This window comes from Alligator sinensis, unplaced genomic scaffold (genome assembly GCF_000455745.1).
Source record: "Alligator sinensis unplaced genomic scaffold, ASM45574v1 scaffold264_1, whole genome shotgun sequence".
NCBI classification, from domain to species: domain Eukaryota; kingdom Metazoa; phylum Chordata; order Crocodylia; family Alligatoridae; genus Alligator; species Alligator sinensis.
In genome coordinates this window covers 3,669,023-3,682,661 of record NW_005841831.1, presented here as the reverse complement: position 1 = coordinate 3,682,661, position 13,639 = coordinate 3,669,023, and the positions used below count along the sequence as shown (strand labels likewise).

The 13,639-nt window shown below is 46.7% G+C and overlaps 1 protein-coding gene across 10 annotated transcripts in view; it reads left to right on the top strand.

Moving 5' to 3' along the window:
- The window catches only part of GBF1 (golgi brefeldin A resistant guanine nucleotide exchange factor 1), a 154,432-nt gene that overhangs the window by 121,519 nt on the left and 19,274 nt on the right, over positions 1-13,639 (top strand). For all 10 annotated transcript variants that reach the window (XR_003095308.1, XM_025210111.1, XM_025210025.1 and 7 more), the window contains 6 exons: positions 1,376-1,464; positions 4,345-4,547; positions 5,125-5,248; positions 5,542-5,667; positions 6,787-6,869; positions 11,429-11,665. Coding sequence is in view for 9 of the 10 variants with exons in the window: in XM_025210111.1 (XP_025065896.1) it covers positions 1,376-1,464; positions 4,345-4,547; positions 5,125-5,248; positions 5,542-5,667; positions 6,787-6,869; positions 11,429-11,665 (862 nt within the window). In the remaining variant the exon portion in view is untranslated. The remainder of the gene's footprint in view (positions 1-1,375; positions 1,465-4,344; positions 4,548-5,124; positions 5,249-5,541; positions 5,668-6,786; positions 6,870-11,428; positions 11,666-13,639) is intronic.

Below are 13,639 nucleotides of genomic sequence, written 5' to 3'. Positions count from 1 at the left end.
ATGGGTGCCCCGCCTGGGCCAGCTCCGGCCCGTTAAGAAAAAGAACCCTGAAAAGCCCCCCAGACTCACTGCTCCTGCCAGCAGGGGGCAATCCCTGCTGCCCTTCGCTGCCCCGCACCATGTGGGGGGGGCTCTGCACGAGCCCCCAAAGCCCTGAGGCCACCTCATGAGGAGTGTGAGGCAGTGGGGATCCCCAGCCCCCGGGCAGCAGCTGGTGAACACTGGGGCTTTTTTTTAAAGTACTGAGCTGGGGTGGATAGGGGGCAGCCATGGTGGGGCTAGGGAAGTGGAGGGCGGTCGGGGGGGCTGGCAGGGGTCCCCTCCCATGGTCCCCTCCCCCAGCTCCCCCCTTCCCTACCCCTAGTACTTACCAGTAGGGTTGTGCAAAATGGCACCGTTCCGTTTTGCCTTGAGTTTTGATGTTTTGATGGAACAGTGTTTCGTATCGAATTTCATTTCAAGTTGAAACAGCTGTTCCATACTGTTCTGTTGAAACATAAAGGCTGTTTCGACACTGTTTCGACATTTCGCTTGGGATGGGGAATCAGCCCAACTGGGCTGACTTTCCATCCCCAGTGCTAGATAGCACCGGGGGCAGGAGACAGCCCAGCTAGGCTGCTGCCCCATCCCTCGCACTAGATCATGCTGGGGCAGAAGGCAGCCCAGCTGGGCTGCTTCTCTATCCCCACTAGATTGTGCTGGGGGTGGGATGCAGCCCACCTGGGCTGCCTCCCTCCCCCTGCGTGATCTATCATGGGGGATGGGGCAGCAGCCTAGCTGGGCTGCCTCGCCACCCCCTACCAGATCTTATGCTAGGGATGGAAAGTTAGCTCAGCTGGACTGACTTCCCATCTCCAGCCTATGGTCGCAATGTTTCAGCCAGCCTCATTTTGTTTTGAGGCTATTTTGATGGCCTTTGTTTCGTTCCAATTTTGATGTTTTGACCTCGAAATTAGTTGAAACAGTGTTGAAATGAAATGGCTGGCGAAATTTCTCACAGTCCTACTTACCAGCTCAGAGTCAGCTGCAGCTCCCTGCTGCAGCCACCAGGGACTGTCCGAATCATCAAAGCTCTCCAAATCTTTTCTGAAGATTCGGAGAGTTTTGAAGCGATTCAGACTTTTAAATTGGTCCCTTCATTCGATTTGGATTCGGAGATTAGGCCACCGAATTGGGCTGAACCTCCTCCTAATCGAATCGCCACCCAAAGCTTGGCACAGCCCTACTGGTCAGGTAGTGAAATGAGGAGACATGATCATTCCACTTAAAGAGGGGGCTTTGATGGCAGGGGATAGCATGTCACTGAGAGTGTTTGTACCGTATAGTGTTGTGCAGAACAGGGTGGCTATAATGATGCTGTCACTTTCCTTCATAGCTGAGAAGAATGTCTTGAGGAAGCCTACACGCTTTTCCTGTCTCCTGCCAAGCCCTCAAGAACTGATGGAAATTAAGAACAAAAAGAAGGTATGTGGTGTTCACATACTGTAAATGGGTGCTTGGACATCTTTCTTCCTCCTCCCTAACTTACTTACATTTGGGCTTGCCACAATTTTTTCCAGCGTTTGAATGTTCAGTTCAGAACTTTGTGCGTATGAGCTGAGGAGCTGTTTGTTGAAGACCAAGCTGTATCTGATAAAGGGAGGCAGTGATTTAAGGGAGATTTACTTGACCTTCTGTTTGGCTGAGTTCTGAATTATTGGAGATGCTGGGGAAATTTCATGCCACAACTCTTACTTTGGGGCTTATAGTGTTGTTGTCCTTGACTCTGAGGTTCATGGCCTTCCTGGCTGGAAGAGGCCATTGGGGGAATCACTGGACTCAGTGGGTCAGCACATTCCGTGAAGGCGAAGGTTGTCTATTACTTTCACCAAAGCTGTTGGTGAAGCTAATTCAAGAAGCCACCATTTGAACATGACAGTCTGTCCAGTTATGTGTTTAACTTCTCCTTTTGCTTTATGGTTTGAAAACGTAGTGTTCAGGCCACAGTTACAGTGACTAAATACCTCTGTTTTCTTGACTGTTGTTAATCTGAATTCTAGTCTGTTAGTTTTGTGCAGAGACTACATCAGTTTCGTTATTTAGTGCTGGAGGAAGACTGAATGTCCATGTAGGTGTTAGATCTGTCAAGTTGTCCAATACCAAATACAAGATGGTATTGATAGGCTTGTTGACTGGAAGCTAGAAACCAGGTAAAGCTGCTGTCTGAGAGATCCTAACAGGTAGTGTGGGGCAAGTGGTCCTCTTTCAGAAATGTTGTCAAGTGGAGCTGTGAGGGTTCCATCATCTCCCTCTTGCTTAGTATGTATGCAAGTCAGTGAAGAGGCCCAATGAGAAAGCATGTCCTGAGAAGTTTCAACCTGAGGGTAATTGTCCCTGTCAGGTGAAAGAGGGGCAATGATAATAGTTCAGGAAAATCAGCCAGATTAGCTGAAAATATATTTCTTGAAGCATGTATTTGTAACTTGTGTTGGGAGGTTTGCTTTCAGTGGTAGCCAAAGATGGTTTTTTCCAGTTTCCATTTAGAAGACTAATGTTTTGTCTCTGCAGCTGTCATTCCTACAGTTCATACCACTCTGTTGTTATAATACTGTGCTTTTCTGGGGATATTTCAAATTTGCTCAGAACCAAATTGAGTTCAAAACTATTGAAGAACATAGGTTTGCAGAATATCTTGTAAGTAGCTTGTTAAAACTGCTCTTTGTGGCCTACAGATTTGAGTGGAATTTATGGCATTGCTTTTCACGTAGGAAGCATGAAATGGCATGGACCATGCAATAGCTCAGATCCCCATTTCTTCCCCATATAACTGTGCTGCTCCACTATTGGAAAGGGAATTGTTGGCAGCATGTTCTCTGTAAGGACCCTGCAGCTTTAGAATTTGCTCATCTCTAAGAATAATCAAATGTATTGACCTTCGCATCTTGCTGTACAGCTGTTCTTTATGGAGGCTAGTGGTGTGGAAATGTTGGTTTTACTGATTAGTATTTTAGGAAGGGCGGCTCGTGTCCCTTTTGCTAGGAGATGTAATTGGCTGTGCATCAAAGAGTCAGCTTTTTGCCTTTTTTATTTATTTAATTTTTTAACTGTCAAGGGTTCCTGGGGTTATAGTAGGCTTCTCTCCCGCTTTCCCCCCTTTTATTTTTTGTTCTGTTTATCCAAATACTTTATAAATATTTTTTTGCATTAGTCCATGTAGGGATGTGCTTGCCCTTCACTGCTTCTGAAGTGCGCAGACACATCACTAGATTTTTATCCTCCCTGCACCCCACATTGCAGGATCAGCCTGTTCCATTGCACACCGAGAAAGTATGCACTGGCACAGTTATGAGTGGAGAGGAAAGAGGAGGTGTGCTCTGAGCTAGTATCATGGGAGCTAGTATCATGATGGTCACAAATGTAGTTCACAGGTCATCACTGGCAGTTTCATGGTGATGGGAACTAACAGGCAACTGACATTTATTCTGATGCTTTAGTAAAGTTCATGTAGCTGTTTGTGCTTTTGGTTTTTTTAACACAAATGAAACCTTCAGTTAACCCTTCCTTAGCCAAGTGCATTTATTGAACAGTAGACATTGCATAATTTAATACCTTAAAACAAGAATCATATAAGTATAAACAGCTGAATTATCTCTCTAAAGTAATAGGCTTTTTATTTTTTACCAATCTCAACCCAATTTACCCATCTTGCCCTGCTGGAGCATTTTATGGTCATGTTGCTGTGGCCCACCTGCTGAATGTTTTCTGGTTCTTTTTTCCAGTAAGATCTCAAAGTGCCTTTGGCTTGTGCCTGCTTTGTAAGTGCTGAGGCTGCTTGTTGCTTCTGCTTCTGTTGGTAGCAAAGAGTAAGATATCTAATAGTCCAAGAATGGGATGAAAGGGGTTCCATCTCCTAGCTACTATTGTAGCTAAGGAGATCTGATTTCCTGCTCAACATTTGGAGTTCATCTTCCTCTGCTCTCACTGAATAACATAACCAGGGCAGGGCTGGGTTCCCTGTGGAATCTGAGTTAAAATGCTGTGTGAGACATAAAGTTATTATAAAACTATTTGTGCTTATACTTGCTCTGTTTTTAGTGTCCTCTTTTGGCTAGTGTGTCTACGACCAGGGGGCTGCAGGTCTAGCTCTAGATGCGAGTTCTTGCGAGATCCCACAAGGAAAACAGCTTTGTTCTGTCCTGTATTTAGTCTCATTTTGCTCAGTGTGTTTTGAAAGATTTTTTTACTGTGGCTCTTGAATTCCAAAAGCAAACCTAAGTAAAAGTGGAAGTGCATTTCCATAGAGAGAGGTTCTCAGTGTATAGGGCTTGTTAGCCAAATTGGTAGCCATTAGTGTGTCTCTTTCAGCTCCTGATAACTGGCACAGAACAGTTCAACCAGAAGCCAAAGAAAGGAATACAGTTTCTGCAGGAGAAAAACCTTCTGGCTATCCCCATGGACAACAATGAGGTGGCCAAGTGGCTGCGGGAAAATCCTCGGCTGGACAAGAAAATGATTGGGGAGTTTGTGAGTGACCGCAAGAACATAGACTTACTGGAGAGCTTTGTGGGGTGAGGTTTGTTTGTTTGTTTTACACCTGCCTTCAGTTCCTTGTATAGGGCACAAAGGTGAACTAGGTCAGGAGATTTGTGATATCTAAGGGAAATGGAAGAATAGTCCATGGAATATGACCTGCTTGGATTTCACAGTGTTATGAATGACAGAGTCAGTAGCATATAGGTCCCACTTACTGTAGAGATGTGTGCCTAAAACTGTGTGACAGTCGTAATCATACCATAGGGGTCCTCTAAGAGGAGAACTGTCCTTCAGGGTAGTAGTGCTGCCACAAAGGCATTTATACTGGAGAACTGGGGATCATCCCCAATCTGTGCTTTCTCTTTAAACATATTGGCAAAGGCTCCGGAGATCAGGTGCGTCACCAGCTAGTATGATCACCTCCTTCCTTGTCACCATACCGCCCAGTAAATGGGGGGCCTTTGTTTAACTGCTCCATGCTTGTAAGCATGGTTCATTCCCGTACATTCAGCCAGTCAGTAAGTCTGTGAAGTACACCAGTGTCTTGTTTGTTTTCTCCTGCCTCCTCCTTCATGCCTTTCAGTTTCTCATTGCTTTTCACTCTTGCTGCAGGACTTTCAGTTTCCAAGGTTTAAGACTGGATGAAGCATTACGACTTTACCTAGAAGCCTTCCGGTTACCAGGAGAGGCACCTGTGATCCAGAGACTATTAGAAGCCTTCACAGAACATTGGCGGGTGTGTATGGGAAAACAGGCTCTGTGTTTCATCCTCTACAGTTGTCTGCCATCTCTGGCATGCCACATCACAGAGTGTGTTAGAGCTTGTGGTGTTCTTCAGACAGCAGCTGTGCATCAGCTTCTCCTCTGTGTTGGGCAGGAGTTGGGATTTCTGCAGTATAACCTTGGGCTTGGTGTTCTCTTTTCAGTTTGCCCATGGATTGGTCTAATGCTAGCATGACAGTCGATCTTGTCAGGTCATGAATGTCCATATTCCCAGTGGATCTGAATTGTATTTCCTTTGACTTTCAGAAATCAAATGGTTCCCCATTTGCTAATAGTGATGCCTGCTTTGCACTGGCCTATGCAGTTATTATGCTGAACACTGACCAGCACAACCATAATGTCCGCAAGCAGAATGTCCCAATGACCCTGGAGGTGAGAGTCGATTCTCAGAAGCTGTTACATTGCCTTTCTTTTCTCCATTTTTAGTAGCAACAAGAACTGTTTTTATCTTTCCAGCTTGCTCTTTCTGCTTTTCTGTCCTTCCTCCATTTTGTCTTTCTCTTTCTTCTTCACTGTCCAGTATACCTTAGCAGTGTTTGAGTTACTGTTGCTCTTGTACAACTTCTTTACTTCCTATATTAGCAAGAGAGAGGAAGTGTGAAGAAATGAAAGCTAAGTAGTAACATGTAGGGCTGGGCACAAAGGTTTGAGTTACTGTTGCTCTTGTACAACTTCTTTACTTCCTATATTGTCATCATAAGACCTAATAAAAGAAGCAAAATAGAATGAATTGATTTAATAAATGATGCCAATCCTATAAAGAGGTGGTAAGTTGGGGAGCTCAAATCATGCCTCTGACTGCTTGCAAATATTAAAAAAAACATGCTTTACTGGGAGAAGCAGTGTGTTACTTTGGGCTCCACAGCATCTGTATAGATTGGGTGCTTCAGCAGGGCTTTTTGGCACTTTTATCTAAAGCTGAGACAATTAGCTATTAGATAAAAGTGCCAAACAAGCCCCACTTAAAAGCCCAATCTATACAGATGTCAGATGAGCTGGGTCCAACTAAGGTGCTGCCTCTTCTGGGTATGTGCTGGGCTCAGCACAAGAGTGTGCTAAGTTTAAAGCAAAGTGCCATTTGTTTTTTTTAATGTTTGCAAGCAGCCTCTGTGTCCTGACATTGAATTAAGACATTTGTCACCCTGATGTCCAGTCTGGTTGCAATAAATCACTTATAACATCAGCGTGATATCCCCTTGTAATGTCACCTGTGACCCCTTTCACTGGCAGGTGAGCTGAAGGTTGCTGGACACAGCTATGCTACCAATAAGATTATTTAGTGCACCTTGTTATGCTACGTTGATCAGCACAGAGAAAACACTATGGTGGTCAGAGTTTCTTGCATGTCCCAAGAAAGGCAAGCAGAATATTGATCCAGATCCAATGAGTCTGCAAACATGTGGGTTCCTAAGTTGGCAACTCCCACACAAGGTAGGTAGGTCTTTTAACATATTAAGGGAACCACTTTTGTGCTAACTGCCATGTTTCTAGGAATTCCGGAAGAACCTGAAGGGGGTGAATGGAGGAAAAGACTTTGAGCAGGACATTCTGGAAGACATGTATCATGCCATCAAGTAAGTATTCAGCCCTTTCTCACCTCCTTGTACTCAGACCAAAGCAGAGTTGTTTGTTCTCTGAGACCTTTGGAGGACAGTGCAAGACCCATTCACTGATCAGATGCCAGTTTGCCTCAGACTACCTTCCAGCTCTGCCTGGGACTATGGTAACGAGCTCTTAAGAATGATTGCTGCAAATGTATATCTTTTGATCCTGGCCATGGTATTTTAATTCACAAAACTTAAGATAAAGTAAAAAAAAAAATACATGGCTTCTATCAACATGCAAAGGAATGGCAGAGTGAGTGCAGCATGTGTGAAATGTTGTAGCTGAGAAACCTCTTTCCTCTGGGTCAGGTTGGGGCTACATTAGAACATATATGTAATGCCAGAGACTCCATTGGCACTCCGAGATAGCATGGCCAATCCGGGACATGAATTCTGCTTTTGGACCCTTTCCTTTATTTTGTCAAATGAAGTAATCAGGTCTGCTATCCTTAGGGCTCTTGGCCCATAAACCACTGCTTGGGGGGATTCCTGACTGTTGGGGCTCTTTCATAGATTTTCATAGACATCAGGGCTGGAAGGGACCTCGGAAGATCATCGAGTCCAGCCCCCCGCCCAAAGGTCAGGAAGTCAGCTGGGGTCATAGGATCCCAGCAAGATAAGCATCCAGTTTCATCTTGAAGGTGTTCAATGAAGGTTCTTTTGTTCACATAACTGGCTGTGGGTGGAGAGTTTTAATAATAGCTTAGAAGTCTATCATATTCAGTAAATCCAGGCCCAGGCAGTTTGAAGCAGGGGGGGATTACAGCCTGAGGAGGCAGCTCTGATCCTTAGCTGGCTTCAATCCATAGTTGCAGGCAACATGTCTGCAAACAGAGCTGAGTTCCCTTTCAAGCCTCCTCTAGAAAGAGTCAGGTTGTCACCTAGGCTAAGCACCTAGTTCCTCCAGAGACAGCTCAGTAGTTTCCAGCAGTAATTCTTCCCTAATGGCATTCTCAGTGCTTCAGATGGGGTTCTGACAATCTACTCAGCATTTTTGTTCTATAGTGCCTCTATCCAACCTCCAACACCCCCCCCCCCCCCCCCCCCCCCCCCTGGATAAAATGGATCATCTGATATGGTCAGTCCATAGCCTAGTCTTGTGTCTGTGCCAAGATACCTGGCCTCTTATTTACAAAGATGCTATCAGCACCACAGTTAAGGCTATGGGCAAATGTACCTTATAACCAGGGATCCTAGATTTCTCTGATTAAAAACCTAAAATTCTCTGATTAAAAAGATCCAAAATTCTCTGATTTAAACTCCCCAAATCTGTGTTTTTCCACAATTAAGATGAAACACCACTATATGTATACGTGTGTGTGTGTGTGTATATCAGTTGAACACAATGTTTTATGATATATTTACAATTTTAAAGCTATTTGGAAGCCTACCAGTGCCGCAATCATTATAATAAAATAAATTCTAAATACCTATATATTTTGGGTTTTGATTTTGGTTTTTTTAATCATGGAAAATCAGAGCTCCCCATGCCCCCTTTGCTCACCAGGACATAGGTTCAGCTGTGGCTGTGCCCCTTGCTGCTTTGTAGTGCTGAGCAGCCCTGATATGCTGGTGCTCTGCCCCTGCCATTGCCCCTTGCTCCCAACCTGCAGCCCTTCCCTCCCTGCCAGTGCCTCTGCACCCTAACCCCCAGGCCCCAGCCCCCCAGTGTGTGGCGAAGTGGGGGAGGTATGTGAGGGAGGGGGATGTAGGGCAGGGTTTGTGTGTGTGTGGGACGGGTATATGGGCATAGGCAACACTATAGGTGATGCACTGGGGGGGAATGAGTGGGCATGTGCCCTCCCCACAATTTCTGCACCCACCACAGGGCACAGGGCTGCAGCCTGGCTAGACTGGAACCAGGCAGCAGCCCCCTCTGTGGCCTTCCTGGTGGGACCCGCCACAGAAGAGTAGAGTGGAGTGGGGAAGCTTGGTGCCATGTCCACTGCCCGCCACCACATGGCGGGGGCACAACTCCGTGCCATGGTGGCGGTGCCTCATCTTGGCTGCCATGATGGCCCTGTGCTCCCAGTGGCAGCACTGAACCTCCCCACCCTGCTTCACCCTCCCACTGGGTCTCACTCACTGGGCCATGGAGGCAGCTCCTGCCTGGTGCCAGTCTGGCCAGGCTGCAGCCCCATGCCCTGCTGTGGGTACAGAAATCTTTGGGTGGACATGCCCCTCCAATGCATCACCTGTGGATCCGACCCCTCCCCAGCTTCCCTGCTCTTCACCCCAGGAACAAGCTGCCCGTGGCTCTGTCCCTAGCCAGGGCCCTACAGCTGCACATTCCTTCCTGGTCTGGCCCCAGCATCACTTTGGCTGCACAGTGCCCTCAGCCCCAGCTGCCAACACTGCCCCACTCCTTCCCTTATCATGCCGCTGCTGCTACCTCAGTCTTTCCATAAGTTGTGACCCCCTACATGTTACCTATGCTTCCCCCTGCTTCCCCACACGTTGCCTATGCCCCCACCAGAGACACCAGCAGGGAGCTGCCGGAGCTGCTCTTCACCACACTGCCTGGCTGTGTTGCTGGCCACTTAAATGTGTGTGTGCATGGATGGACATGACGGCCCTGTGTAACAGCATTCACACTCCCAAACTGCAGCTCCACACCCCCACCAAAGCAGTTTGGGAGTGTGAATACTGTTACAATGGGATTGTTAAATCTGCATGGTCCTATAGTGATACAGATGAGCTAAATCCTGGTATCTTTAAAACAGCTGCATTCAGGATTAAAGTTGTAAAGGATTGGTACTCTCTTAAGGCTACTACATGCAGCTATGACAATTGCAATGTAAACAGTTTATACCAGTATCATTTGATATTGAGGCAGTTGTTATATATGCTTGTACTCTGAGGCACGGGTGTCAAACTTGTTTGGCCCTGTGGGACTAGTCTGCAGATTGGATCAGGCCCACTGACCCCCTCCTCTTCCCCTCCCCGCTCAGCATACCTCATCTGGTGGGCACTCCAGCAATGCTGGCACTCCCAGCAGCTCTGAGACTGAATTGTATGTGGTGCCTGCAAACACTGCATGCACCTTGGGTCCAAGACCAGCTGGAGCGGGTGCAGTATACAGCACATGTTCCAGAGCAAGCACCAGGTGCTGCACAGGCCAGCTGGGGCAGGTACTGCATGCAGGGTGGCTGCCACTCTGATCAGAATGTGCTGCATGTGGTACCTGTTCCAGCCTTTCTGGGATCCATGTTGCATGCATCATGAGTCTCAGATTGCCAGATCAGGTATGCTGGGAAAGAACAAGGGGGAAGGAGAGGGGGGTCCTTGGGTCCAGTCCAGCCCATGGACCGGCTCTGCACCATGGGTGTGTACCATGCCCCATGTGGGTCTGATCAGACCGAGGGGCAGCACTGAGGGCTGGATAGCAGGGCTCTGTGGACTGTATATTTGACACCCCTGCTATAAATGTTGTGGCATTTCTTGCCTTTAAAACAGGTATTCAAACTGTCACATGGCCTCTTGAAAATAACAGTGCTTATTCTAGGTACACAAGCTAAATTACTGAGAATTTTGAAGTAAAATGCAATAGTTCATTTGTCTTAAAGCACTCATTTTTTTTATTAGTTTTAGAAGTGTATCATTTGGTGTCAAACCTTTGTGCCCTGAATAATCTCAGTCAACCCTAATCTTTTCAAGCTTTCCATGCATTTGAAACCAAGGGAAATAATGGTTTATATGTAGGCCATTTTAATAGTTTTTAAATGGTCCCTTTTTGTTGCTGATCTTTAGCTGCTGAAGAAGAAATTTTTACATATGAAAAATATTCTTCAGAGGACTCCACTCAAAATGGCTTCCCTCCTCGAATCCCAAAAGGACTATGGCCATAGTTTGTCTTCAGTTAGGTGGTCCTTTTGAGAATGGGGACTATCTCCCATTGTTCTCCATTTAATTTTTAATTTGGGATTGCAGATTTATATCAATACACTTGTGATTGTATGATTACTCCATAATCTCATTACAGGGCTGAAGAAGAGTTTTGAAAGTCTTAACCTGTTCGGATATCTTAAATTAAATCCAAAAATTCAAAATTGAGGTTAAAAAGGCTTGGTCTTTGTGTACTTACGTTATCTCTAATATTTTTTACCCTAGATTACTTGCATCTCATCTCAGTTGTGCTAGGATATTAATTTAGTATTGTAGTTGGGAATGCTTGAACTATCTGAGTGAAAGATGAACAGGGTTTTATAGGGAAAAGGAGGCTGCTTGGTGTTGTTCCTTATCGTACACAGGCCAAAACTCCAATCTGGTGACAGCAGTATGCCCTACATTCCCCTTGTGTATGGTTGCATATGGTTTCTTTCCTACCTGACCTATGCTGTTATATAGCACCACTGAGCACTGTTAACAGATGCTGTGTTCTGCCTCCAAGGTGGGGGGCATTCATTTCAGTAGCTAACCAAGTGTCCCCACTGTGTGTGCTTAGGGACCCTTATAATGAAAGGCCTTATATAAATGTTAGGTTTGGCGTAGAATGAAAAATCTAACCTTTCCATCTCTATCCCTGTTAGAAATGATGAGATAGTGATGCCAGACGAGCAGACAGGCCTGGTGAAGGAAAACTACGTATGGAATGTGTTATTGCATCGTGGTGCCACTGAGGAAGGCATCTTCCTACACGTGCTTACTGGCAGCTATGATCACGATCTCTTCACCATGACCTGGGGCCCCACCATTGCAGCCCTTTCTTATGTTTTTGACAAGAGCTTAGAGGAAACAATCATCCAGAAGGCTATCTCTGGCTTCAGGTAACGCTCTTCTGCTCCCACAGAGGGCTGCTTGGGTTTCAGTCCATGTGTAAACCATCTTTGTTTTGGCTATTCTCTTGTCTTGGAGGAAATATGGCTGTTGCCTTTCCTGGAAAATTAGAGGAGTTTTGCTCTCAACCTGCTCTTCCATATTGCTGGCTGATGTTTTTTCTTTGGGCTTACCTTAATTTAGTCCTCTCTTGGTACCACTGAATGAATTTGTGGCTTGTCTGCAATGTTACAATAAGTTCAGGTGCTTAAGCATAGTTTAAATTTAGGTCTGGTTTATACCGCTTTTCATTTTTTTTTTTTTTCTGGGACAGATATTGTCAAGAGTGGGGGTAGAGCGGGAAGAGAAATCATACTTCTGACTGTTCTGGCAAAAAAAAAAGTGTAGACATAATTTTGCTAACAGGAAAGTCCTTTGGCTGGGGTAGCAATGTTTTGTTTAGGGACTTAGAAGCTATACCAGCAGAAGAGCTTTTTTTGCTAGTTGAAAGCTGTCTCCCCTAAATTTATTGCTGCATCAACAAATTTTTCTGGTGCAGAGGAAATCTTAGTTGGGGTTGAAGAGAGTCCTAGAGTGCTTTTAAGCCATCCAGTCTCAAAATACCATGCCTTGGCAGAAGGTCTTCCCTAGACCAGGCCCAGCTCTGGTGAGTTACAGTTGAGTTCAGGCCATATTTAAGCATATTTTAAAGCTCTTTTATTATACCATTATAGCCAAAGTCTTTTAAACTGTGCCTTCAACATTATGAATGAACTTTAGCAGCTGTACCTCATGCCAAGCTTTGAACGGGCAACCTTGACACAAGTGCAGGAGTCTTGTCTGCCTGGATTTTTACCTAGGTTTTCTTTCTAGCTCAGCCCAGGAAATAATGGTGTTTCAGCATCTCTGTGAAACTGTAGGCTGGAGAGTTGATTTCCTGAGGGACAGAAGTAGGTTTCTGAATATTGGCTTATACTGTAAAATGGTGGGAGGGTGAATGTGGGGAGGAGTTCCTGCAGTCTCAGCCAAGAGAGAACCATACATGTGGTCCTATATAGGGAGCTTTCTGTACTAGGGTTTGACAACGATTTTGGCTAGAGCCAAAAACACCCCAACCTTGACTCACGCCTTGACTTGGTGTGCCAGGGGCAGATGGCAATGGAGCTGCAAGGGACCTGATCCTTGTTGCTGGCAACAGGTGGACACACGCCTCTGGGCAGATGGCGTGGGAGAGGCCTGGGTTGTGCTGCCCCAGTCCCTTCCCTGCCACACACCCCTAGGTTTGCATGTAGGTGCTGTCATCCACAGAATCCAGGCTGCTCACAGCAGGTGGCAGGCAGGCTGCAAAAAGCTGCACCAGAGTCTAGAGCCCTGGCTTCATGATCAGTGGCAGCTGTACATGTGCCTGGTGAGGAAGGGGTCTGGGCAGCGCAGCCCCAGCCCCTCCCGCACTGTGCCTGGAGGCACACGTGGACCCACCGCCAGCAACAAGCTGGGCAGGAGCTCCACAGACCTCAGTGCAGCACCTTGCAGCCTCCCAGCCAGCTGCCACAGCTGGCCCAGGCTCTGGGCAGGCCCCTGCTGCCCACCATGGAGCTAAACTGCTTGCAGCATGTGGTCAAAAGGCTGCAAATAGCTGCACTGAGGCCTGCAGAGCCCCAGCCCAACTTACTGCCAGCAGCAGGTGCACAGGCATCTCCAGGCAGATGGTGGGGCGGGGGCTGGGGTTGAACTGCTTCATCCTTTTCCCTGCCATGCACCCCAAGGTGGGTGTGCAACCGCCACTGGGCACGGAACTGGGCCAGGGCTCCAGACCCCAATGCACCAGTAGCAGCCTCTTGGCTGCCTGCACCAGCTAGCCTGGACTCTGGGTCACTGCTGCCTGCCATAGAGTCTGGACTGCTTGCAGTAGGTCTAGCAGCCTCCCAGCTACCTGCTGCCCAGGCTCTGTGGCTGGGCGCGAGTAGCCCAAGCCCAGGCCCGGC